Here is a 26729-nt window from a genome sequence, read left to right as displayed (position 1 = left end):
TGTTCCACAAAACAACCTTTTCACTGACAGATGACTCTCTAAACAACAGAGATTTACTGCAATAGGTTTAAAAACATCACTGAAGTTAAAAAAAAAAAAAAAGGAGAAAACAAAGACAGCTGTTCTGTAGTTACTCTGGATGAAATTACATTTTCAGCATACAGCAGACATTAAATGTACTTTATTTTTTAAAGTTATAAAATACAAAACTGCTATGAGTTTATCCGAGAACTTTAACCTTGAGGGACAGTTGCAGCATATTCCTCAACCCATGGGGACAGAAAGTCAGCCTTAGGAGTAACAACAGACAGCACAATACACACACCCCATTTCTGTCACAGCCCCTGCAAAAAGACTGGGAGCTCCAAGCCCTTGGCAGAGACCAGCAAAGGTTTCTGAGAGAGGCACTGGGAAGCATGATAAGACATATGCTATTTCCTTGTGGGAAGAAAAAAAATGCTAAAATTATGGAAATGGAAAGAGAAATGTCGGAAAAGCTAGGAGAAACAGGATAGATGACAAAAAGAATTGATATAAAAGCTGAAGATGCTCAGTCAATAAAAACTCAACAAAGCCCTTCTCTTGATTAATAAAAGCTACACTTTTTCACCTTATGTCAAAAGCAGCACTCAGCTGAGCCAGCACAACAACAGTACAGGCTTTGGGAAATAAGGAAGCAAAGCTGGAAGAGATGAAGATCTAAAGAACCTGCAGAAATCCATGGCACAATACACACCCCTTCCAGCAAGCTTCAGCTGGTTGGGGGTATATAAAATCCCAAATGTAATTTCTCCTCACATTTGTAAAACTGCAAAAAGAAGGGAAAGATAGAAGAGTAGGCATAGCCCCCATATTTATACAGAATAAAATAAGGTCCTGCACATAAGAACACAGTATAGATTCTGAATATGGTCTGGTATTGCACTCTTCATGCAGCAGCAATGACTACAGAACACAGCCCAAGGATACAGCACACAGAAATGGGAGATTTAGTCCACATTTTCACCAGTGCACCAGTTCCAAATGATTTCAGTTCACTGGGCCAGCATCTGAAGATTACTGGTACTTAGACACCCTGCCTGGGTATACAGCATATACACTGAAACATCTATCATGACAGTACACTGGGAAGGAAAGGACCCAAAAGTAGGCAATTTACTGTCCTTTTTTTTTTTGTGCAGAAAAAAAATATGGTGTCTCTGTCTATTCAAGATATAAGGTACTCTGACAATGGCATAAAAATGCATTAAACTAGCCATATTTAAATATATTCCAGCCCATTGCCACTGGCCAAATAAAACTACCAATGACATGTATGACCCTGCCCCAGGACACAGCTGGGGCTAGTTAGATGACTACAGACTCATGTGACAGGCTCCTAGTAAGCTACTCCCATCCCACAAGGCTCCCAGCTGCAGATCAACAATGCACTGAGAGCCTGGTGTTTAGCACCTTTTATTCTCCAGGAAAATGACAGAGTTAATCAATAACTAGCTAGCTCTCAAAATACCTCTACCCAGACTATTTGAAGGTACAACATATACCTTTGGGATAGGCTCCTGTTACAAATCACTCCCAAAAGCAACCTTTCTCTTCTCCTCTTGTGATTGTTTCCTCAACTGCACAAACCCTGGAAAGACCAAATGTCCAAACTCCCAAGGCTACATCAACCACATCATCCTGGTCTGCGTAAAGAACAGTGTGGCCAGCAGGTCGAGGGAAGTGATTTTATTCTGCCCTGCTGAGACCCCACCTGGAGCACTGCATCCAGCTCCAGGGGCCCCAGCACAGGAAAGGCACAGTCTTGCTGGAGCAGATCCAGAGGAGGGCCACAAAAATGATAAGAGGACTGGAGCACCTATCCTGTGAGAACAGGCTCGGAGAGTTGGCACTTTTCAGCCAGGAGAAGAAATTTTTTACAAGGAGGGTAATGAGACACTGTAACAGGACACTCTGAGAAGCTGCAGATGCCTCCTCCCTAGAAGCCAAAGTCAGATAGAACAGGGCTCTGAGCAACCATATCTAATGAGAGGCATTCCTGCCCACAACAGAAGGGTTGGATTAGACAATCTCTGAAGGTCCCTTCCAACCAACCCAAACCACTCTATGAAATTAGGTGCTTAAAGATGGATTGTCTCAAGAGCTCCTGTAGCATGTACCCATTTTCAGAGTTAATTACCACTTCAGTTCTTCCCTGAGTCTGCATTACTTCAGCCAGTTACTACACCTGCCAACAACCTATCTTCCCTGTGCCTGAACAACCAGCTCCATGTGGGTTTTTGGTGTAATGACATTTCCAACGCAACAGAAGCCACACAACAATTCATATCCATTATATGGCAACCTACAAATAGCAGAGTAGTCCTGCCTTGGTTACTTTTTGCTCATAGAAACTTGTTTTACAATGTGAATGATAAAAAAGAGCATTGATGTACTTTTGCAGAGCTAATCTGACAAAACTGAAAAAGAGACCTTCTGTCCACACCATGCAATAGGGGAGAATGATCTATGCAAATTCTTAGGTACTGAATGCCAAAAATCCTTAGATGAGTTAGAAATTACAGGAAGTATTAATTTCCTAATTGAGGGCACTTCCTTATTTCAAAACAAACTGATCTTCACACACATGAAGTCCTGTGGTTCTATGTCAGAATACAAGAGAAGCTGGAAAAACAACTAGAAAGCAAAGTAACTAAATTTGACTTTGATGAAATTGTTAATTTTGTCTCACCAGTATTATTAAAGACCATTCTTCCAGAAATGTCTTTGAAAGCTTTCCTCCTCCTCCTGTTTGGAGGCAAAGCAACTTCACGTAACTTGTATCTAAATTAAACATTATTCTTTACTCTCAAGTTTAAATGTATAAAAGCATTATATCGGGGAAAGGCAAGAGGCTTGCCATAGCAGTCTACTTCTAGAGTTTGATAAACAGAACAGCAGCCTAGCATTAATTCTTCTAACAATATCTGAAATTAAGGATTATGTTCTTAACACTTGTAATTTCTACAGAGCTGGGAGAATTGGACGCAAATTAGGGTGGGGAAATACTCCTTCCAAAGACTGTTTTTAAATAGGGACCAAAGAAATGAAGTTGACAATTTTGTCATCCTGGGTTTTAACGCAGGGACTCTGACTGAAAGTCAGAGAAAAGTGTATTTGCATAGTCAGTAACTTGAATTGAATTGTCAATACCATTAATTGGCTCATAAAAAGCTACACATCTTCCACAAGTAAAAACTGGATAAAAATTGTTATTAGCCACTAACTGAGGGAAAGCCTCAATAGATGGCCAGTAGTACAAGTCACATTTATATTTTAAAAATAAAGTTCTCCATCTTATGGCCAAGGAATTTTCTAAATGTGTTACAGAGATAATCTAAATTGGTCTTACTTGCTTCTCAAGACTACTGAAATGGATTGAGAAGGCTAAGCCCACTATTACCACAAAATTTTTGTTTTTAAAATATCATCCATTCATGCAACATCAATCTTCAATGACTTCAACAAAAATGGAATTATTTTACTTTTAAAAAATACTGCTAAAGATATGTTAAATATCTTTTTCTTGTGCAATATAAAGGATGCAACATCTCTTATTTGAAGGCCAGATGGCACTGCATTCACTATTACATTGCTAGTGTTCCTGAAATAAACTTCCGAGTTCTTAACATTCAGTTTTGTCATTTACCAACCAGCTGTGATTAACACTGAATGCTCTACCTACTCAAACTCTGTAAATATTTCTTGCCATGCTAAATTCAGTTAAGCCACAGTAGGAGTTCTTAATACTATTTATATCAGCCTAGCCAGACCACCTACATTAGTCATCCTTCTAAGTATTTGTGAGATAAGCTTCCCCATCACTTCTGTCCTATCATGTAAGGCTCTATGTTAATGAGACATTATTATGCTAAACCTGAAAAGAGAATTAAATTGTCTTGTTCCACACAATTTTAAGAACATTTTCCATTCTGTGTGATGCCACCAGATGCATATCTACACTTGAAACATCCAGGCATACACTAAGAAAAACACAGGCACAGACTGGCCCAAGAACCCATTCTAAGGATTAGTATGCCATTCTGATCTGCTTCTGGACCATCTGCACTGAGCAGATCACCCTTGCCTTTGAAGATCTTTTATTCTCCAGCTACTTCTTCTATGATCAACATTACAGATTTTGTTTCAAAAGCTGCTCAAAACTTTGAAACCTCTAGAATTAAACATACATATGCAAAACCATCCCCGCAGTGACTAACACGAAATCTCTGGGTACTTGTGGTTCCATGACTGTTGAAAAGCATGCCTGTAACAAATCTTTCTCCAAAACAATGCTCCTAAAGCACACCAACATTTGTTCTATTCTTTTCATTATGTTCACTTTCATAATGAAAGGCCTATTTCAGCATTCTACCTGCTAGCTGCAAATGTTAAGAGGAAAATATCTCTGCTTACCTGGTAATTCCCTTTCAGTAGTAACGTTCCACAGATCCATTCAGCCTGCTTGCAGCTTGGGGGTAAACCAGACTCATCAGTCATCGGCATCAGAATATCCTTCACATCTAAAAAAATTCACCCCTCCCCACATCAGAAGTTTCTCAAGCTAAAATAAAGCTATGCTACTTCCTTGCATCACAGATTGTGCAATTGTCTTTAAAAAAAAAGAGTGGAGGGGGAGGGGGAAACTGTGAATGATAGGGATACTACAAATCATTATATTCCTGTGATCTTTTGTTGAATCCTCAGGATTTTGAAATCATGTCCAAGTAGGAGACCATCTGTGTATTTTTAGGGGAAGAATAAAAATTGTGTACAGCAGAGGAAAGATTTTTTTTCATCTGCCATGTATGGAATTTTCAAAATACCCTACCTGCCAGTCATGAATAATCTTTTACTTTAAAGCTTAACATCCATTAAAAAAAAAAAAAAAAAGTCATCTGGTAATCTTTATCTTTCCCATGCTGAAAAAATGCTGAAAGCTAAAAACTAGATATGAGTTAGGTGTCTGGTGTGCCAATGGGCAGCAGGTCTTCAATCATAATTTAAAATACATGATTTTAAAGCTCTGCCCTTTGCTTCAGCTGTTTAAGAATTTAGTTGATTTTGGCACCCTTAGAGAACGTGACAGATAACTGTCTTTTTCAGATATGCATTTCATGCTGAAATGACTGTTTTTTCAGCTAAGGCCAATTCCTCACGAAGTACTGTTCTGAGAGTCCAATGCTAGATTAAACATTGCAGACACATAAAAGGCTTTCCAAAGAAGGTACCTGGATCTTATTCAAGCCTAAGAACCACAAATAAATAACAAACACACAAAGCTGACACAATCTCTCTTCTCCTTCTAGACATTAAGCTGGAGGACCACTATGCAGATCTCTAAAATCATCAGTCTTTACTGGGAAAAAGCCAATATTACAGTGGCCTGAAGCCAACACTACAGAATGAACACATATGGACACGAAAGGTGCTGGAGTATTCATACTATTATTATAAGACATGCACTAGGAAGCCTCACAGACATCCCAATTTATTCAAATATCCTTATGTACAAATACTCTGATTTTCAATTTCAGGAAAAAGTCATGCCCTGTGTTTTGGCTGCCATGTGAATAAGGAAGTATTGAAGAAAAATAATCCTGGAAGCAAGGGGAAATTCCTAAATGTTACCCACGCTGGGAGGAACAGGTTATGCCTGCTTGTTGGGCAGCTCTAGACACAGACAGCCCTGCAGAATAGGCAAGGAAATTATACTTGCTCTTATTAGTCTGAGAAAGGCTGTAAAAGACACTCCTACTCACAGCTTAAATGGTGTAACTTGTCTCTCCAAATGGTTCAACTAGCCAACAGGACAAGTCCTGCTCCAAACTGCACCCACCTAATTATCAGCTTAAGTATCTCCCATTCACTGCTGTACTCCAAACAGGAACCAAACCATGAGTTAAGAGAACACAAATCACAGAGAAACACAAAAAGCAGCACTGGTAATATGAGGATACCTAGTCTGTTATCCAGTCCTGTGTTCATCACGCATCTTTCTAGAAAGCCCTGAAACAGTATATGAGCTTAAAAGAAGTAGGCTTAATCCAGCAAGAAAATACAGCACATGTAACAGCACCAGGAAAGCAGAGTGAAGTGGTCACACAGAGTAAGAAAAGCTGACATACTCGGAGCATGGCTATGCATAAGCAAGAGGAAAGACAAAGGGTTCAAGGAAAACCTTGCCCATGTTCTTAAACGTCCAGTTGTAAGTACTTAAAAATACTCCTTTTGGCAATACAAAGGAAAAGAAAAATATAAAAGATCTGTGCAGAAGAATGCCTAACAGCACAGTAAAAGTACTGATGGAACTCTGCATATCAGCAGTTTGAACAAGCTCAGACACTGGCCTGGGACAGTGAAGCTGAACTCTGACACTCATACATCAGACCATGGGAAAAACAGACTGCAGATGTGAATTCACAAGGAAGACACACTTCCAGTAAGGGTTCCCAGCAAGGCAATTCAGCTCTATTATCTGCTATTAGTAAGAACTTACTAACATTAAAGTACTGCTGTTTGTAAAAGATTTGCAGTTGCTTTTGCTGCTTTCCCCATTTAAGGGCAAATTGCCATCACCACAAGATTATAAGTAGGTAGCTCAAAAAGAGAGAGAGACACTAAGTGCATACTGATCTCTGTGCTACATGAAGATGAGTTGGAGATTTCACTGGCTGTTCTAGGCATTTCCTAGACAGCACCATAAGACTGTAAGCAATCAGGATGCATTTCTCCAAGTTTCCACATACTCCAGTGGCCAGAAGACCTGCAGAAAGCACTGGGACTTCAAATCTTTCCCCAGACAAGTCCAACTATAGTAGAATAACTACCAGTATATATTTGCTCACTATTTGGCAGATGTCATTGGTCCAGCCTATTCCATCAAATAACAACAGCATTATTATCCAAAGCATACTGAAACTCCAATAAGGCATTTGCAAACATATCTGAACATCTTTTACAGACTTACTTACTCTGCTCAGCCAGAAAACCAAAACTAGCACTACCTTTCAACTCCCAGCGTTGGGGGAATGGAGTCCCAGGAGATGAAAAATAACAAAGGAAGGAACAAGTACAAGTACAAATTTATGGGTTTTACCTTTGGAAAAGCCACAGAGCATTCCACTGCTTTTACCAAATACAAGGTGATTGGCAGCACCATCAAATTCACTTCCAGTAAATGATGAAAATTTTGCCAACAAAAATAGGACAGTTGCATGTGTTGGTAGCCAGACTGAAAAAAAAAATTCTTACTTACAGATCTAATGCTAAAAAATCAGTAAAATTCACTCTCAAGTGATCCATAAGGATTTTAGGTTTCAGTTCACTACAAGACTTCCCAATAATTTTGAGTTGGAATCAGATAGGAACTCTCTGCTGGACATTCCTCAATAGACTTCAGGAACAAGTACATTTTGGGTGGACACCCCATGAGTTTCCCTCATGCAACATTATCATTCTCCTGAGTTCAAAACAATGCATTTTCAGTCCAAGCTTCCTGTCGACTTCCCAACACATTCCTACCTATTTTGAATACCTGATAAGGCAAAAACAACAGCCCCACACATCTGTTTCTGCTTCTTTAAATATAAACCTGATATTAAAAGTTTCTACTAATGAGATTAAAATGTTTTTGTAAAAATACAATATTCATATTCTAAACAGCTAATGTGGGAATACTTCCCAGATCAAAGCATCTGTCAGACTTGAATAAAGCCTATCCCTCCATGAGAACTCACCAAGACCACCAGGACAAGCCTGTGGCTCTTCCCGGCACAAGTGAGGACACCAGATTTTTAGTTTCAATATCAAGGATCAGATACTGATTTTAAAAGAGGATGGGTTGCATTGCTCGATTCTGTGAGAGCTCAGGCTAAAACTGCTTAGGATCAGTAAGAGGTAAATTTTTACCTTTCTTTCTTGCACAGCTCTGCATATCAACATCACTACAAGTTCTGGTATCCCCACTTTAACTGTACCTGTTTCCAGACATCTGCTCCAAAACAGGGACTATCACCAGTGACACCACCAAATGAGAGGCAGAACAACCAAGAAGGCAGAGCCACCATAGCCAGTGAGGTGACAGGGAAGCCAATAACCTTCCTGCAGCTACTGTCTGCAAAGCAGCAGTCCACAGCATGCTTTTGGGAATTGTGCTTGTCCTGTTTGTTCTATTTATTTTCAGAATCAGATGGGATCCCAAATTTTTTGCCTTGATTTTTGGTAAATGCAAAGCTTGAACAGGCCTTTTCTTAGTTACCAGTGCTGAAAAAGCTGCATGAAAAGTTATGTGAACTCTTACAGTGAAGGAAGAATACCCCAATATCTCACAGTATGAATATCACAACATGGCCCATGCAATTTTTAGGTAAGACTTTGCCCTAATCACTGGGCTCACACTATCTGTACCTGTTAGTGCTTGCGGGAGGTTTCAAAAGAGATTTTCCACTTCTGTTGCAGCTGGTGTGATGCCAGCTGGGAGCTCTCATACCCATGGGAAGTGGCTGAAGTAATGCCAGTCTGAACTTGACTACATTGCAGGAGCTCTTATGATTAAGATCCTTTCTGCAGGACTCCTCTCTTTAGAAACATCTGGATTTTACTGAACTAACAACAAACCAGTAAAAAGGGTAATAGCTGTGTGCAGCTATTTGCCAGAAGAGAATACTAAAGATGCCCACATATGCTCAAGGAGAAACTGGACAAGTACACAAAACAGATTCATTATGGGCTATCAATTAGACAAACCAAAATCCAAAGCTCAGGAAATCCTCTGAACCAGAAACAGTCAGGGGATGGAAAAAAGAGTCATCCCACACACACACACACGTTGTTCTTCCAAACCCTCACCAGGCATCCACTTAGGGACATGGCAGAAGGAAGCTGGGCCAGATGAGTCTTTGGGCTGAATCAGCACAGTCATTCTCAAATGTTTAAGTGAGGAGCCATGGAACTACTACTTCTCCCTCAAACTGCAAAAGACACCCTTCCCTCCACTAAGGGGAAAGAGATTTCCCATCTGCCAGTGTGGATGTTGATTTCAGTCAAAAGGAGGCACATAAACATTGTTCACTTCACTTTCCACATGTATCCACTTTGAAAGTCTCTCCTTGCGAGGCTGATCTACTTTCCAGAGTGAACAAACATCTTAAAAATGCATAAAACTTCATCCTAAAAGCTGTTCCATGAATTTTCATCTCCACAGCTCCCAGGGAAGTTTTTTTCAAAACCAGACTGCTCCCATAGCTAGTTAGGAAGCTTCTAAATTTCCATCCTGATCACAGCCAGCTTTTACCCATCTGTTCTTGTGCCAGCAATTGCCTGGTTTTGAGCTAAGCTGCAAGCCATCTGACATGTTCACAATAATGGATCAATGGTCTACTTAGGAAAGCAAAAGGTCAGATCAGCATGACAAAACACCGAATTAATTTTGCACCTAAAATTCCAAGTTATTTTAAATTCTAAAGAACAGAGTTTAACTGTACACATACACACTACAAGTTCTGCATTAACCTGTTCATGGCAAGTGAAAATGCCATTTTTTAGGATTTTTTTTAAGAGATCCCTCCAACTTGAAAGAACAGAAAAAAATAAGGATAGACCTGTAAATAATTTTATAGACATATTAAATACAATTATGTGAATCATTTATAAAAGAAGTGCAACAATAAAGAAAAAAAATTAAAAAGTAATAAAGTGCAAAGAACTTACTTCCCAATGTTTTCAGGTAGTGCTTGCAGAGAGATGTCATTTACTGAAAGACATGTCAGATTCTGCAATTCAGGAAAGCTTTCAGGCAACCTGTGGAGATATTAATTCAAATCAAGGACTTCCAGAAGTTACTCTCTTTCATGTGAGTAAGACTCTAGCAAATACACACAGAGGGAGGAAAGCCCAGATTCTAGAATGACTCCCAGAAAATTCTAAGTATCATTAAAAACCACCCAAAATTTAGGGACTTTAAAGATTTTTCTGTGTCAAAGAACAGGTGATATACCACTCTCTTCCCTGCACCCAATTTGCAACTTCAAAATGCTATAGGGCTTGAGAACATTTTAAGCATTTTCACAAAACTGAAAAACAAAATCAAACACATTAAAAAATAACACAAACTTTTTAACTATTATTTTCCTGTATGAACAAATGGTAAAATGATTAAATTTTAATCTTATTCAGGCTCCAGTTACATACAGGCTAATATCATGGCCATTTTGTATTAGCTGCTGGGCTGCTCTTCAATTGCTGCTTTTTTGAAGAAACATGCTGTTCACTGTGAAGACAATGTTCTGCTGTTACAGCATTGCACATTTACTGGTTCACAGCACAACAGCACGTTAACCCCTCCTTCTTACACTATAAAATGTATTCCACATGCAGAACACTTGCAGAGCTCCCAAAGCCTTTAGATCCATCACCCAGCTGGTGCTCTGCAAGGTGTGGCTCTCCACTCCCTCACACTGAGGGGCTCCTTGCTGCTCACTGGCCATACCAAGAAGCTCAGTTTGCAGCTGCAGGAGAGACAGGATGAGCTAAGGGGGCCAATTAGGTAAAGAGGCAGAAGCCCCTGGCCCAGCCACTCAACTTCTGCTCAGCCCCCAGAGCATGCAACACAAGATCAAGCTGTAGCATTTGGTTTGGCTCCTGCTCTCCCCATCACCCAGCTCAAGGCACATGGTATGACCTGCAGGTAACCTGAAATGGAGACACATTAACAGGAAAATACAACTCTGCACAGGGGGGATGGGGAGAAGGAAAAAGGCAAATTACAGTGTGGGGTGAAAGGGAGTTTTCAGGTGATCAATTCTGTACTGCACTACTTCATATTCTGGACCTTATTAACAGAAGATGCTCAATATCTTCAAAATGGAGCTTCAAAAGCTCCACTGGGACCACTCATTACCATTTAGACTCTTAACAGGTTTGAGAGTGGCCTTAAATCATTTGATTGTCTTTTGCTCACCCTGATGTTAACAGGTAGCTGGAGTCAATAATTACTGCAGGTCCCTTCCAACTAGAACTATTCTAGTCTCTCTACAGCAGGCAGTGGACTTCCATATCTAAAATTAATCTATACATGTGCATAAATATAAATAAATGCATCTGCTTTTTACTGATATAAATATATAAACCAGAAATAATCTGAAAACAGCTGGAAAAATGGTCTGCCAGCCATCTTTAATGCTCAGTTTCATCAGAGATTTAAATTTGACAATGAGGCAGCGTACTGTATTAGTGGTAGGACATTGATTGCAAAGATCTCCAACTGGCTTTTAAGCTTAGAGGAATTAAAGACAAGAATCAATGGCTAAAAAAATGTTCCAGAATATTACACAAAAGTAACTATTTGACTTTCCCACTTTGCCTGGGCAAATCAGTGTAAAAACTCACATGCTATTATATAGGTAAAACTGAAATTCTGGATCTCATCACAGAAATACCTGGCAACCATATGTAAACAGTTCCTGGAATCTGTGCTTTCTAACTTGGACTGCTTGGAGTGATGTCTTCCAGGACATGCACATGCTTAGGAGCCACTTTATCAAGAATTTTTAGAATTCCCTTAAATTATCAACACAGAGTTAGGAGATCTATTTCAACATCACTGAAAAACTCTTTTGTGAATTCCACAGAGCAGTAGCTGTGCATTACAGCTATTGTTTAAGGAAACACATTACTCAGGCCTCAGGCCTTACTGAGCACACAGAATGAATGAAGGAGGGTAACTAGAATACTATTACTGACACTTCTGATTTCAATACCAGGGGACACAGATCTGAGCTTTATACACTGCAACTGATGCCTGGAAAAAAGCTGTTCAGTGACCCTCACCACTTGTGTATCCAAACATCAGTTCAGCCTCAGTTTGCTTTGCCGGATTTTTGTGGTATTATTATCCTCACTATATAAATAGGCTACAGAGCCAGGGGGATTAAGACCACAAGTGTCCCTTTAATGCTCAGCGATGTGACTTTCAGAGAACTTAGGAGGCACTATGGGCAATATTCAAAGCACACTTCTGAAGAATCTGAGCTGTACACGTGGGAGAAGCAGTCTTGCAAAACCACTGGAGCGGCTTAAGCTCTTACAGACTCCTGTTTGTTAGCACTGCAGCAGCCCAGCCAGCCAGCCAGCCCTGCAAGTAACTCAGTACAAAGCAAAGCAGGTCACTGAGCACCCACTGTGAACACTCTGCCTTATGTGACTTGCTCAGCATCACAAAGCAGCTCTGTGGCAACGGCTGGTTCAAGAAATAGTTCTCCAAATAGTATTCAAAGGCTTTAACTAGCAAATCACCTCCTCTTTGCCAGCTCCACCCTCACTTTACTAGATAAATTCCAAATTCTTTAGCAAATTGAACAGAGAAATGTAAACAAAACTCCTCTTCCATACTAGAAGTGTGCATAATCCCCAAACCTCAGCTGCTGAGAACAGAGGCAGGCAGCACTCAGCAGCCACTGACAAACACAGCACATTTCTGCCTCATGTTACTGCATGTCACTGTGTCCCAATTGACGGCAGGGTGATGAAATGCTAGTCCAAGCTTTAATCATTAGTAAAAGCCATTATCTGCAGCAGCTGATCTAAAGCCTATTCCAAATCGTCAGGCACCTGGGTTTGTGCCAATTGATTCCTTCTAAGCACTGCTGTATCTTTCCCATGTATGAACATGGTTTTGCTATGCATTTAAGAAAAGGAATGAAAATCATTTTACAGACAATCAGATTTACCAAATGAGATTTTTCTGGCTGGCTAACAAATTTCATCCCCACCCAAAAAAGGATGCACATTACTTTTTAAATCTGAACTTTTGCTGCAGTCCCTGCCAGAGGCAAACGCTCTGGGTCACAATTTTCAAGGGCTTATGTAAAATCATAATTGTTACAGCAGGACTGCAATTCTGGTACGACATATACCAAGAAGAAGGTGAAGTTACCTAGTCAGTGGATTGCCACTGAAATCTGCTACCTGTAGCGCTCTGCAGAATGAGATGCTTTCTGGTATTTCAGGAATATCTGCAGAAGAAAAAAAAGGAAAAAATTGTCAGTAACTGTATGGCATCTGCATTGAAATTACTGCTTAATGTCAGTAAGTAACTCACTACTGCAAGGTGTTATCTTGGTATCTTTCAAGACATTTTAACATGCAAGACTGCTCCCTGTCCAAGTACAGAACTATAGAAGCAGACCCATTTTGTGCTTTTCACATCCTGTTTTCTCCTCCTACTCCATGTTCATCTTCCTACTACTCACCTGTCCTTGGACTGATCTTTATCAGACTCTGCCCATCAAAAGAATCTGACAACCAATATGCTAGGGCTGCCCTAAAGAGCCAATTATAATCTGAACCTCTGGTGAATTGATCAATACATGACCACATTCTGTAGCGGAAGAAAGAACACAGGAAAGGAAAACAGTGGAAGGAAGAACAGAATGTGCAAGTCTCTCCACATGCAATTTACACTCATGGTGCAGAAACAACCCCCCTTACACCACAGACAAGTAATTCAAAAATTATATTTACAGTGACAGGTTGCAAATAAGTAGTACCATAACTACACCATTTCAGATTGCCAGGAAGTAAACAGAGATATTTGTACATGAAAACAGGTGGATTTTTTTGAAGGAACTTCTATACAGCACATATATATGCTCCAGTCAAGTACATCTTAGAAATAAAATTGTCTTCTGGCACCCTCACAGCAAACGGAATATCCACAAATAGGCAGTGAGTCTTCTGATTAAGTACCTATTTACTGCCACTGAGATCCAGCAAAAAATTAAACAAATATTTATGTTTCCTTGAATGTCAAAATAAATCTTTATGACTGAAAGTAATTTTAAAAAAGTAAAATTTTAGGTAAAGGTTGGACTTGTGTTTCAAAGACTTTGGCTATTTCCGTTGACCTCACCAGCCATGTATGATCTAAATACATTGAAAAAAAAATTGAAATTAGTTCTTTTCCTACCTACTTGACTAACTCAGAATTGAATACCCATGAAATTTGTTCAGATTTCCTCACCAAAAGAGGCGTGATGGAGAAAGAAGCACAGAAAAGAGGAAAGTACCTGCTCACCAGGTTCATCTCTTGCAAGGTAATCTCACCAAAACCATCTATTTTGAATGCTTCCCAACTCAGAACAAAATCACAGAGTGGTTTGAGTGGGAAAGCACCAAAAGCATCACCTTGTCCCACCCCCTGCCACAGGCAGGAACACCTTTCCACTAGACCCTGTTGCTCAAAGCCCCATCCAACCTGGCCTTGAAGACTTCCAGTAATGGGGCATCCACAGCTTCTCTGGGCAACCTGTTCCAGTCCCTCATCACCCCCACAGCAGTTAATTTCCTCCTAAAATCTCATCTAAATCTAGTCAAATAGACACTGGAACTTTTATCTTGCATTACAGCAACAACAAATACAGACACTGAACTTGGCTAACCAACAGCAAGTAAAAAATGTCATCCACTATCCAGTCTTCATGCTATTCTTCCCTGGGAACTGGCTGGAAACATTCTGGAAGGGGCATCTCTATTTCAAACCTTCTGAGGATGAAGAATTACTTATTTCTTTGCAACCAAGCCAGCATCCACAAACTTTAGAATGCATTTATGTACACACACAACCCTTTCCCACAGAGATACACACTTTAGCATGACAATCATTCTCACTGATTAAAAACAAACCAACAAGCAAACGACAAAAAGTAAAGCTAAAGTAAAAATAACTATCCTAATTTGTTTGGGGAAAAAATATATATACATAAAAACATAACATATAAAGCAGAAGATAAATCCTCAAAGAAGAAATTTCTAAAACTAATCATGCTACTGATTTCCTCTCCCAAAATACAGTTTCACTGCCATTCTGCAAATAATTTCTCTTGTACTTCTGTATGAGGTACTACAAAACCCAGAAAATATGCCTTCTCAACAAAACTGTTTTGACATGCTTTTTCTGTTGTAACAGTCTTGGATACTACCTGTAAAAGCCAACAATCACCTACGCTAAGGAAAAATTACTCCAACATATATAAGATATCACTTGCAAAAACACAGTATAGGTACTGCTTATAGTCTGGATGTATTTGCAAATTACTGAATCTGTTCTGGAAATAAAATGTGCTTTCCCAGACTATGAAGTCACTACATGACCAAAATTCTTCAATAAAAAGAAGAGACACAGCAAACAGACACAGCAAAAACAAGAGAAATGTCATTTTCGTGGGTTTTTTTCACATAATCTCCGACTTAGGAGACATGGATAAAGTAATGTTGGAAGGAAGAGTTTTCCATGGACAAGAGGCATTAGGTTAGAGAACACCTAGGCAGACTTGACTTCCACAAGTCCAAGGGCCCTGTTGGTGCACACTCATGTGTGCTGAGGGAGCTGATGGACACCATGGCCAGGCCACTCATGATCATCTCTGAAAGGTCATGGGGATGAAGAGAAGTGTCTGAGAATTGGACAAAAGCAAATGTCAGCCCAGTCTACAAAAAAAGCAAGGAGGAGGACCCAGGGAACTGCTGGCCTGCCAGCTTCACCTCAGTCCCTTCAAATAGATGATAAGAAGGTGATCAGGAATAGTCAGCATGGATTCACACCTGATGAAATTTATTGCCTTCCACAATGAAACAACTATCTGGATGGATGAGGGGAGAGCAATGGATATTGTCTCTTTGGACTTTAGCAAGGCTTTTGACACTGTCTTCCACAACAACCTTGTAGGCAAACCCAGTAGGTGCAGACTGAACGAAAGGACAGAGGGCAGAGAACCCACTGAGCTGTGAGTAGATATCTGGAGAGCTGTGTCGCATTCTGGGCTCCTCAGTATGAGACAGGGAGCTCCTGAAACAGCTCCAAAAGATGATTAAGGGACAGGAGCTCACCTCTCTTACAAAGAAAGTTTAAGGGACCTGGGCCTGCTCACCTCAAGAAGAGACAACTGAGAGGGAATCTCCTCAACGTCTATCAGTATCTGAAGGGAGGGTGTCAAGAGGACGTTTCCAGGCTCTTTTTGGTAGTGCCAAGAAACAGGACAAAAGGCAACAGATGGAAACTGATGCACAGGAAGTTCCACCTGACTATAAGGAAAAACATCTTTACTGTGCAAGTGGCCAAGCACTGAAATAGGTTGCCCAGAGAGGCTGTAAAATCTTTTCCCTGGAAATATTCAAGAATCAGCTGGACACAATCCTATGCAATCCTGTGGTACAGGACAATCCTGCTTGAGCAGGGAGGTTGGATCAATGACCCACTGTGTTCCTTTCCAATATTACCCATTCTCTGATTTTGTAAAGTGCATCCCCCTCACTTGATTCTTTTTCACTATTCATTTCTCTCTTCTGCCTAATATGGACAAAAGGATGGACAAAAATTCAGTGCAGCTGTCTGAAGCAAGGATCATTATACATTTACTGAATTCAAAAAGGTTGAAACGTAACTTATTTTCATTGCCAAGCATCTTAAAAAGATTTCTCAAGCAAAACACAAGTTAAGATACTTCATCACTATGTGTGAAGATTAGTGTAACACTGCATTGAATAAATGAATTCGGAAGAGAAAAGAAGAGGCACATTTTACTATATGACAAAATGAATGAGTGATCATTGTAGCAGAGAAGATAACGGTCCATAATAAAACCACTGACATAATCAATGGAATGCAGCAGAGGATTTTAAAATATATAAAGAAGTCCTTGTGTCTCTTGATGGATTAAGAACCTTTCACCATTAGTGTTGAGTACTCAATTTTGTTACAGACATTAACACATACGTACCTGCCAGTATCAGCAACAGTAAGGCTGAATACTTTTCTTGCCACTGCTGGATAACCAGCTCAAATCCTACTTAAATATCTAGGATTCTTCTAATGCTACACTCTGATGAATGCTTTGCATTTACACGCTGCCCCAGATGTCCTGGTATGCAGATTGTGCAGCACTGCTAATAATACAGCCATAAACCAAACATAAGCCCTGTGACGTGTGACAGTACAGATACACTGACAGCAGAAATGAACTTGTGGCAGCAGCAGTGGATCAAAATCAGACTCAGCAGTCATGCATACAAGAGGGCATGTGTCCCCCTCTCCATTCAAAGCACCTCTTCTGATGTTTACATGTTTATTGTTACAGTTTGCACAAGAATTTGCTAACAATTTAGCAAGGCCTGTACAAGTAACTTTAGAAGTAAATTTGACACTAGGGAATTCTGTACTGCCTAGATAAGGAAATTACTTCGGAAAATCCTTCTGATTGATGATAATCCTTTCCTCCTCTACCCCCCACCTTTTTTTTTTTGGAAGATTTTTACAACAGTTACATCAGTCAATCCACATTCCCCCACTTTTCTTCCTCTAATTGCTGGGATAGTTATTTTTAAACTGATAAAATTTTTGTATGGCACATTTTTTCCAGCATTCTATGTTAAGTTTCAAGAATTGATAATATTCCATCTACACAAAGGCTACAGTACAGCTAGCATCCTTTATACATCCTGCAACACTGAACATAATTTCCAACACCTAATCAATACCACAACACCAATGGCCAGGAAAGTCCTGGGCTGTGACAGGGCTGCCAGACCAGAGCTACTCAAACAGTGACTCTCGAGTATAAGGGTAGAGGTCAAAAAAGTATTTTTGCAAGAACTTTGCTGAGTTCTCAGATATTAGAGATGCCCCACATTCCTCAGGGAGAGTTTACCACACTCAAGAGTCCTTCAGGGAGCAACTACTGGATGCAGTCATATTTTCCAGCTATGAAGGCAACACAGAGCACTGTGTTTTAGGAGCACAGGAGCTGGCACACTGCATACACCCCAGCCAGAATCAGCAGAACAGATTTACCTGGTCATAGTGGAAAGTCCACCAAGAGGTATATACAGAACTTTTACATAAAACACCTTTAACTGCTTAGCATCTAGTAGTAACTCATAAATGTAATTTAACAGCTGATTAGTTTACACCAAATTTATACCCAAGGAAGCCCATTCTAGACTCAAAGACTGTGAATCCATGCAGCATTACCCCTCAGGAGAGATAATGAGCAGCAAAACAGGTCTCATCCATCCAATTCAATACACAGATTATTTCTCATCCCCCTCTTTTCACATATATAATATACATTATCAACTACAGTATTTACACATACACCCACACACACCGAAGGTCCATGGAAGCATTAAGCACCACAATGCTCAAGTGATTTAGGAGCCTGAAGGTTCTCTTGTCACTTCCAGGGGGGCTCCTCTGTGCCACCCACCTTCTCACAGGGATCCCTGAGAAGCCTGCTCCTGGAAAAGCTCAGTTTTCCAGCCCTGCTCTCCACCTCTCCTCCCTCTGCTAAACATGGAAGGAAACTGCTCACTTTGTCAAATACCTTTCAAGTGGGAATTTGTGCTGCGAGCATTTGTTTGTCTTTCTGAAGGGCTCTCCAGCTGGAAAGCACAGCTGAGCAGGCTGCTGTGACACAAATGTCCCCACCACATCTCTGCACCCTCCCAAATGCAGCTCCCGAGGGTCTGATCCTGCAGGGGGAAGGGATGGAGGAAGGTTACTCATCCTCTCCCTCCATTTCCATACTGATATCATGACATTCTCATTGATCAGACAGGTTTCTTTTTTTGAAACCAGGAGACTCTGCTACTAGCCCTGAAGTCAGAAGTAATCAACCTCTTGTGATGAAGTGCTACAAGTTTTGGGGCACAATGTGACAGGAGTCATGTGGTTCTTGCAAAATCTATTGAGATTAAGTGGTTCTTTTAACAGGCTGCAACATTTTCCTCTTCAGGCTCTGAAGCTGAGGATATACAACACACAAGAGATAAAGTTCTTTCAAGACTTGTCTTTAAAGCTTTAAGGAAAATTCACCAACAGGTTCAGGTTGCATTTTCTCAAGTAAATCCCTTACTGAATAATTAACAAGAAATTGAAGAGACATGTCTCATTTCTCCTCCTCACTGCTTCTGGAAACATCCCTTTCCAAAACACCAGAGGCACCAGGGACAAAGTCCTCACAAAACAGCATTTCACACATACATTTATATTGGACATGTTACTTGAAAGAAAACTGTGCAGGGACATAAGAACAAGCTGGATTTTTGAACAGATAGCATGTTATAATTCAACAGGCTATCCTTCTCAGCTGCAGCCAGCAGCAGGAACAGAGATCAGGAGCTGTAAATTTGAAACGGAGGTAAAAAAGAAGGGGGGAGGGAGAGGGAAGAGCTGGAAGACCAGATCACAAGGAAAAAAATAGTTACAGGTGAATTAGGTGCAAGAGCCCAAGTTTGACAACAACTTTATGTACTCTACCTTTTCACTTATACATGCCAGTCAAGAGTTGAACAGAAGAGTTAATGGAGATATTTTTATAAGAATTTTCACCTTGGACCTCAAGGATAATAGGAATTAAATACTTTTAGTCTGAGAAGTAAGGGTAAAAATTGTGAAAACTAGTATTCTACCTATGAAGCTGTGGATGAGAGAAATTTATTCCAGACTAATTCTTCATTAACTTCATTGTCATGTCATCTTACATTCTCAATAAAATGGAAACTGAAACCCAAGCAAATCTGTGAATACAAGCACTAACAACTTGTCTGCAGATTACCATTTTAACATCTCTAAGCTAGATTATTCAGAAAATTAAGTTTTTATTTTATGTCACTCCTATATGTACTGTCTGATGTTTAACACTCCAGCTGACACTTGAGGCAGGCCTAAGGTTTCTTCCCCAACTTTTCCTGCTCCTCTCCACAGCTTTCCTTTGGCTTTGTATGAAGGCACTATTGCTAGATGCACACATAAATACATTAGCAAAGTCTCATCAGAAAGAACAGTTAAATCTGGCAGAACATGCCATGATGGAAAAATCCACTTTTCTGCAATCCATTTAAAAATAACATCTTCTAGACTTCTCTAATTAAATTATTCTATCATGAGATTTCATTTATCTTCTCTTTCTCAATCACAGTCACCACTTGCTGCTTCTTCCCTCTCCTTGATGAGAAGCCCTGCACAACGACATGGTCCAGTAATTTCTCTCCTCACCTTACTTCTCCTGCTGCATATAAAGCTCTCCTCTTCTTCCAACCTACTGACATCAAATTGATTTTAGTGACACAGATTCACAAATCAGATTCACTTTTACATCACTTCTTCAAAGTAAGTAAGAATTTCTACATGTCTGAGGCACTGTGCAGAGCTCCAGAGTCCAAAAGTCATTTGCAGGAGGTGTTTCTTTCTTCCCTAATCTGCTCCTTTGTACATCAATCCCTGAACCTCATGTGTAAGACATTAAAGCGACGATGTTTTTAAGCACAAATATTAAACTAACCTCAAGGGAGAAATGGGAGATAATACAAAGAAAAGGTATGTCACAAGAAATCAGATGTGTCAAAAAAAGCCCAACTCAAAAAAATCAAAACTTAAACATGCAACACAATTGTTAGCAAGCAGCCATCTAAAAGAGCAAAAAATTATCTTATCTCCAAGTCTGCTCTGCTTTCATTAGCACAAAAAAATCCCCCAAATCCCCACAAAACCAAAAACCAGTTACTATTCAGACTATATGCAGTTACCATATGCAGACTTAAGTTACTCTACCGCCATACAGAACACAACAGTCTCTGGTGGGGTGTTCCATTACTTTCAGGTGTACACACCAGGGTTGCAGCAACTGCATTCACAGGATGCTTTCTTGTATCAGATAAGACATGTCCATACAGGAGTAGGAGAGCAAATCTCGTTTGTCTGTAAGCAGTCACTTGCACACCAATCAGTTCAGAAGGCAAACAAGCAACATCCAGGAGTTGCATATGTTAACAAAAAAGATGTATTTGTCAACTATAATGCCTTCCAGCACAGGTTGCTGGCTTCAGGATTTTTCCTTGTCCAGTGAGAAAGAAAGCATCAATTCCCATCTATTTCTTAGCATCCTAGGTTTCACTATTCACCACCAGACCTATATCAGCACATTCATGTTAAGGCAGTTGGTGGCAAGTAGAGAAGAAAAGGATTTCATGGAGGAAGTCTCTGCTCAGATGCTGTGGAAATGTAGCAGAGGTGGACAGCCGGACTCCAGGCAAGAGCACAAAGCAACAGCAGCAGCTGCCAGGCAAGAGAGCAGAATCCAGGGACTGGATGTGAGGCTGCGGGACAAGATCAGAAGACTCAAAAGTGCTTCTCCCTACTTAGCTTATCTCTTCACTATAAAACAGCTGGATCACCAGCCCAGGCTGAACCAAAACAAGTGTTCAAGCCTTTCCTCCATCAGAATATCTAGTTTGAAAAAACATTGGTTATCTTGTTTTCAGTGGGGGAGAGGGAAAGAGGAACACTTACTCACTTTGTGGGCAGAAGGGAAGGATCCTGCAGTACAGATGACAGGCACCTTGGAGAGCAGGTGGCTGAATTAAGAAGGGAAAGCACTGATGTGCAGGCACTGCTACAAACAAGTGAGCTGAGTCTCAGACAGCGAAGCAAAGATTCTACATCACTCTTCAGCAAGGCCTACTCACTTGGCCTTCTAATCACTTGTTGAATAAAATTTATCTACTACACAATGCATGTGGTGTCCTGATGATGACCAAGATCTCTAAAGATACTTTCAATCAGGTTGTAAAATGACTAAAAAGAACAAAGACTTCAAATAAAAAGCAGAAATATCAAATTGTCTGCAGCTGAAAGTAGGACAGTTAAATACCATTTTTGCAGAGTTCTCCAAGCACCTTGAGAGCTGAAGACAAAACAAAATATAAGTTTCTAAATTTGTAACTGTGATCCATTTTGGAAGCAAGGAAAACTTAAGAATCAGGCTCATGGAGCACTTGGGATACTGATCTTCTAGAGACTGACTTCCAAAGTCTTGGACTCTGCTCAGACCTTGCATAGCAGCAATGTAGTCTTTCCTCACACAGTGTAGTGATTATTGACATGCTTGTGAGGAACCATCTCTACTGTTACGGTAATCCTAAAGTAGCACATTCATCTTTGGTTAAATCTGTAATTATTTTCATATAAATGACAGCATATGGCAACTGTGAGGAGAGAGGATTTTGAAACGAGAATATTCTCGTGTCTCAAGACTTGTATCCAGAACAAGCACACTATCAATACAGTTGTAAGTTCAGTTTAATCAGAAACTACAAAAATGGGTAGCAACTAATATATCATGTAGCCAGAGTTCATCACTATGGTAGGTATAAAATATTAACTGTACACATTAAACAAACAGTATTATTCTTACTGGTTATCATAGTAAAGAACCATGTTGAGAGTTTGGTATCAAGCATCATGCAGACCCAAATAAAGCTTAACAAGATGTGCCCACACAGAGATTTCCTCAGTAGGTGCCACAGCAAAACCCATCACTTCTCAGTTCACAGAGTAATGGATCTCAGCTCCACCAAGAGCTGAATCAGCAAACAGAACAAGAATAACCTATCTACCAATAAGATAAAAAACTATTTCATTCTCCCACTGCACTCACACTTGCATCTTTTCCATGGTTTTGAGTCTTGGGGCTTGGACATGACACCAAACTGCAAGGTTACAGACCACTTCCACAGAGGACCACACCATCTGAGTCCCCTTACCTGCTGCCAGCTGGAAAGTCACTGCAGGCAGCCAGTGCAAAACTGCCAGCATAGAGCAATTACCAATGCTATGGGCTAGCATGACCAAGTCCTTGGTATACACATTCAATGGAAGCAAGAGGAGCAGCAGAAAAGCCTGCCAGGCTTTGACCACAAATAGACAGCAACTCACAGGCATACACAGCAGTGCAAGAAGCTCCTCTCCTACAAAAGCAACAGGGTGAGCCTGCATCAGAGAAAGGGGTGGACAGCAGGACGGTTCAAATGGCACTCCTGAAGCTGGGAAGGATAGGAAAGCCACTCCAGTGCCTAATTCCTATCTTAGCTCACAGTGATCTTCTTTTTATGCTAAAAGAGCTGAATGAAACAAGCTGCTGACAATCTGCCAATGGCTGTGAAAGGTGTATGACATTAAGAACAAAAGGCCTGGGTTCCACAGCACACCTGTTAAGAGAAAGCGTGTGCAGGATAGAAATTTCTTTCAAGTAAGAATACAACAGTTAAATTAACAGCTTCAGGGCATTTTAAGGAACATGCAATATAATGACAAAAACACATGAGTGGAGCTTGGAGGATTTATTATTTGTCAAAGGCAAACAATACCCCTCTTCTTGGAGAAGAGGGATATTAAAAAGGATTGCACCACCTCTGCAAGAATACAGCATACATGCATAGTATACGCAATCCTGAATATCAGCATGCATTAAATTAACTGCAGAAACTTTATGCATTGCCCCTCCTGTGCAGAAGAAGCTACAGAACAAGAAAAGCCATTAACATGTTAATGAACCCAGGATAACAGGGCCCTAAGCTTTAAGAATTTGGCCTCCAGGGGTTGTGCAAGAAGAAAAGGGGGAGTCACTGAAGGAAATCTCTGGGGGATGAGCAGCACAGGGTAGCAACCTGCTACAGCTCACAGGGATCTGAAACACAGGGCATGCCTTTGGAAGAAAGGGAAGATAAATGAAGATCCAGTCGAGGCACCAGGAAAAAACTGCAGACATTTGAGCACATCTTTCTGTCTTTGGAGACTGCACTTTATAAACCACAGGGTCTTTCAGGACTTACCTGAGAGAAATGTCTGAGTTCTGTGGGGAGAAAAACAGCACACAGGCACTCGTGACTGTGCTTAGAGCAGAATCCTCCCCCCCCCTCATGCAGAGCAAAGACTTGCACTGGAGCTCCATGCAAAGCACCTGAGCCCTACCCAAACTTTAGGGTGATCAAGCAAGAATGCTTCAGTGACCCAGTGTCCTCACAGAATTCACCTGTGGTACGAGAATCCAGGAAAAGATTTAATCAACCCTGGTGAGTCTGAGGGAACCAGCAGTAGCTTCAAACACACAGCAGGTGAGTTTCTATCTCAGAAGATTCTTCAGGGAACACTCCTGAGTTTCAGACTTGCTTTGCCAGCAAATCAAAAGCGCAGGCACGCACTGTTGAAATCCTGCTGTGTCTGTTTTCTTTAGCCTTAGAATGAGCACATGAGCTTTTTGAACAACTTGCTACCAAGAAGCAGAGACAAACTGGATTGCCAAATAACCTTCAAAGTGTTCACCATCACTATGCTGTTTTCTTAGCACAGCTTCTGTGCCCTCTTATATTCCAGTCCTTGATTCATCCTTTCAACCTTAGCACAAATCACAGCCTCAGCCAGACTAGAAAAGCACAGTAGGGATGCTTCCTAGGAAAATCTGCATGAACACATGGGCCTTCCAGGGCATGAGAAATAGCATCAACATGCAAATACTCCAGGAAAAGTTTAAGAATATATGGCTGCTAGCCTTCCCAAATCCTTTTCCTTATGCACCACTGAAGCTATCCTTACCTTCCCCAGACTTCTCTCACATACACAGGGAGCATCAAATTTACATCTGCTCAAGACTTTTTAGTTTTATCTCTTTGAAGGATGTTTGTAGTTCTAGATTCACTCATTAACCAAGAAGCTGCTTAAAGAATTTATTATTGTAGCACATTTTTAACATATATACTAACATGTCTTGGGCATTTTAGAACACCTGAGAATTTAAAAGAGACACATGTCAGAGTTTCCCTATGGACCCTTCCCAAGTGAGTACAAAACAATGCTACCTGCATGGCACATAATGCTGTATGGCACACGTACACAGAGCTACCTGCAGAGATCAGCAGAGACTGATCCCTCCTCTAGATTCAGCAGCCCACAGCTGCTCCAAGCACAACTGGCCACCACAGCTTGGAAGGGCACCCAAGCTATGACACACTCATCATCTCACGTGGCTTCAAATGTGAAGCCATATGTTCATATGTTGGCCAAAGGGCTATAAAGTAGGAGAAAGGAAGATATGTTATCATTTTATTACGGCAGAAATGGAAGTACTCGGTTTATTCAAAACCCTTTCCTCCTTCTGTGATGAGAGGTTAAAATAGAAAAAGCTATTCCCATGCAGAGAATATTAAATGAATTTATACCTGCATTTTTAAGCTCTTGAGGAAACAGAATGGCCAGAACTGAAGGCAATTAGTGCACCAAACCAGACAACTAGAACAACAAAAAACACAGAACAATGATCTCTTATTTCCCAAGCTCAGATGTCACCATCACACTCTCCTATTCATGCAGCATACTGCATTTTGAAAAGCAGAGCTGTTTTTCTCCGCCTGAAAGGAATATGAAGAGTTCCTGTTTTTTTCCTAAGTAATTTTGGGCAGTCAGAAAAAGAAAAACCTTTTGGAGTGCAAACAACTGAACAGGACAAACCTGTGGCAGGTTTAGAATGAGACATACCGGGAGGTGGATTCAAAATACAAAGCTAATAAATTAAAGTACTGTAAAGCTCAAAAACCTTTTGTGAGAATTCCCCCTGCAGCACCCCAGATGGTGTGTTATGCCTTTTGATTTGGAGAACCATGAGACAATCATAAAAATGGCCAAACAGTGGAAAGTAAGACTAGTTATTTTCCACCACGGCCCCCCTGCACCACATTGCACGGTGCATTTTTAATTTGAAGAGTCAAGTCATGCAGTAACTGTGACATAATTAAGCAGAGGGAAATGGTATCAGTCACCTTCTGCAGTGAACCACAGAGAAAAGAAAGCAATGCCATAAAATGGGTAATTAACACTGAACCTTGGATATAGGAAAGGAACTACTCCCTGCCACCTGCATTAGTTCCACCCATTACTGGAAAAAATACTTCCCTGTGCAGTAACTTCTACTGACACACGCATCTGCCCAGCCATAAACATTCACACCATCTGCTCTTGTTACAGCTCAGTTCTCAAGCCAGCTTCCAAGCCAGGCTGACAAGAGTTCACATGGCTCTGATCCACCAGCTCTTTTCCAACTAGTTATTCATTTGCAAAGAGAATTACTAAGCCAACAGAGGGTTTCTTTTTGTATGAGGTCTGTCACTGACAGCACCCAACTCAGTAGCCAAATACCACATCAACTAATGTTCATGTATTTCTAAAATGTTTTAACTAATCTCTCTCTTCAGTCTCTAGGTTTTTTCCAGTTTTCTTCTCTTAAGAGGTTTTCCAAATGTGCATAAAATTATCTGGTTCACAGAAATTTTTCAGCAATTGCCTGGAGACTCATCACGCTTCATCAATTATATTATCAGATAGAGATAGAATTTAAAGCACCAAAACAAATAAAGGAAATATGCTATAGAAAGGTGAAGTACCAACAATACTCTTCAGTCACAAAGAGTCGATGTGAAGTTAAACCATCAAGAAAAAAAGGCTCCCTGTTACACTGTTTATTTTCTTGAATATTCAATTACAACCCTCATTTATTTACAAGGTTACACAACCTTGATCGCTCCCACCCCTTCCATCACAGCTGAGAGAGCATTTTGAGCACATCCACTGCATGTAACGAAGCAAAAATAGCTGACAGTTGCTCTAATTTGGTAACACAGATTCACTGGTTTTAGACCACTGGGTCAAAAGACTGCTTAAAGGTGACCCAGCAGCCCCTGAACTTCTTGTAGAACTAGTAAGTTCACCAGGCCACAGAAAAAAAAATAGTTGTTTTCACTCCATCACAATGCAAGACAATATACACAGCAAGCATTGCAAGCAAACAATAAACCCATGTTGTTTCCAA

The 26729-nt window shown here is 40.4% G+C and overlaps 1 protein-coding gene across 1 annotated transcript in view; it reads right to left on the bottom strand.

The window, feature by feature from the left end:
- The window catches only part of LRRC1 (leucine rich repeat containing 1), a 69072-nt gene that overhangs the window by 26310 nt on the left and 16033 nt on the right, over positions 1-26729 (bottom strand). Inside the window, exons 3-4 of the mRNA XM_054280224.1 lie at positions 12974-13052; positions 9751-9840 (exon numbers count right to left, since the gene is read on the bottom strand). Of these exons, the coding sequence (XP_054136199.1) occupies positions 9751-9840; positions 12974-13052 (169 nt within the window). The remainder of the gene's footprint in view (positions 1-9750; positions 9841-12973; positions 13053-26729) is intronic.

Source organism: Melozone crissalis, unplaced genomic scaffold (genome assembly GCF_028551555.1).
Source record: "Melozone crissalis strain CALT ecotype California unplaced genomic scaffold, PUWL_Pcris_2 ptg000027l_1, whole genome shotgun sequence".
NCBI lineage: Eukaryota > Metazoa > Chordata > Aves > Passeriformes > Passerellidae > Melozone > Melozone crissalis.
Note: the sequence above shows the minus strand (reverse complement) of the source record. Positions and strands in the feature narration are given on the sequence as shown.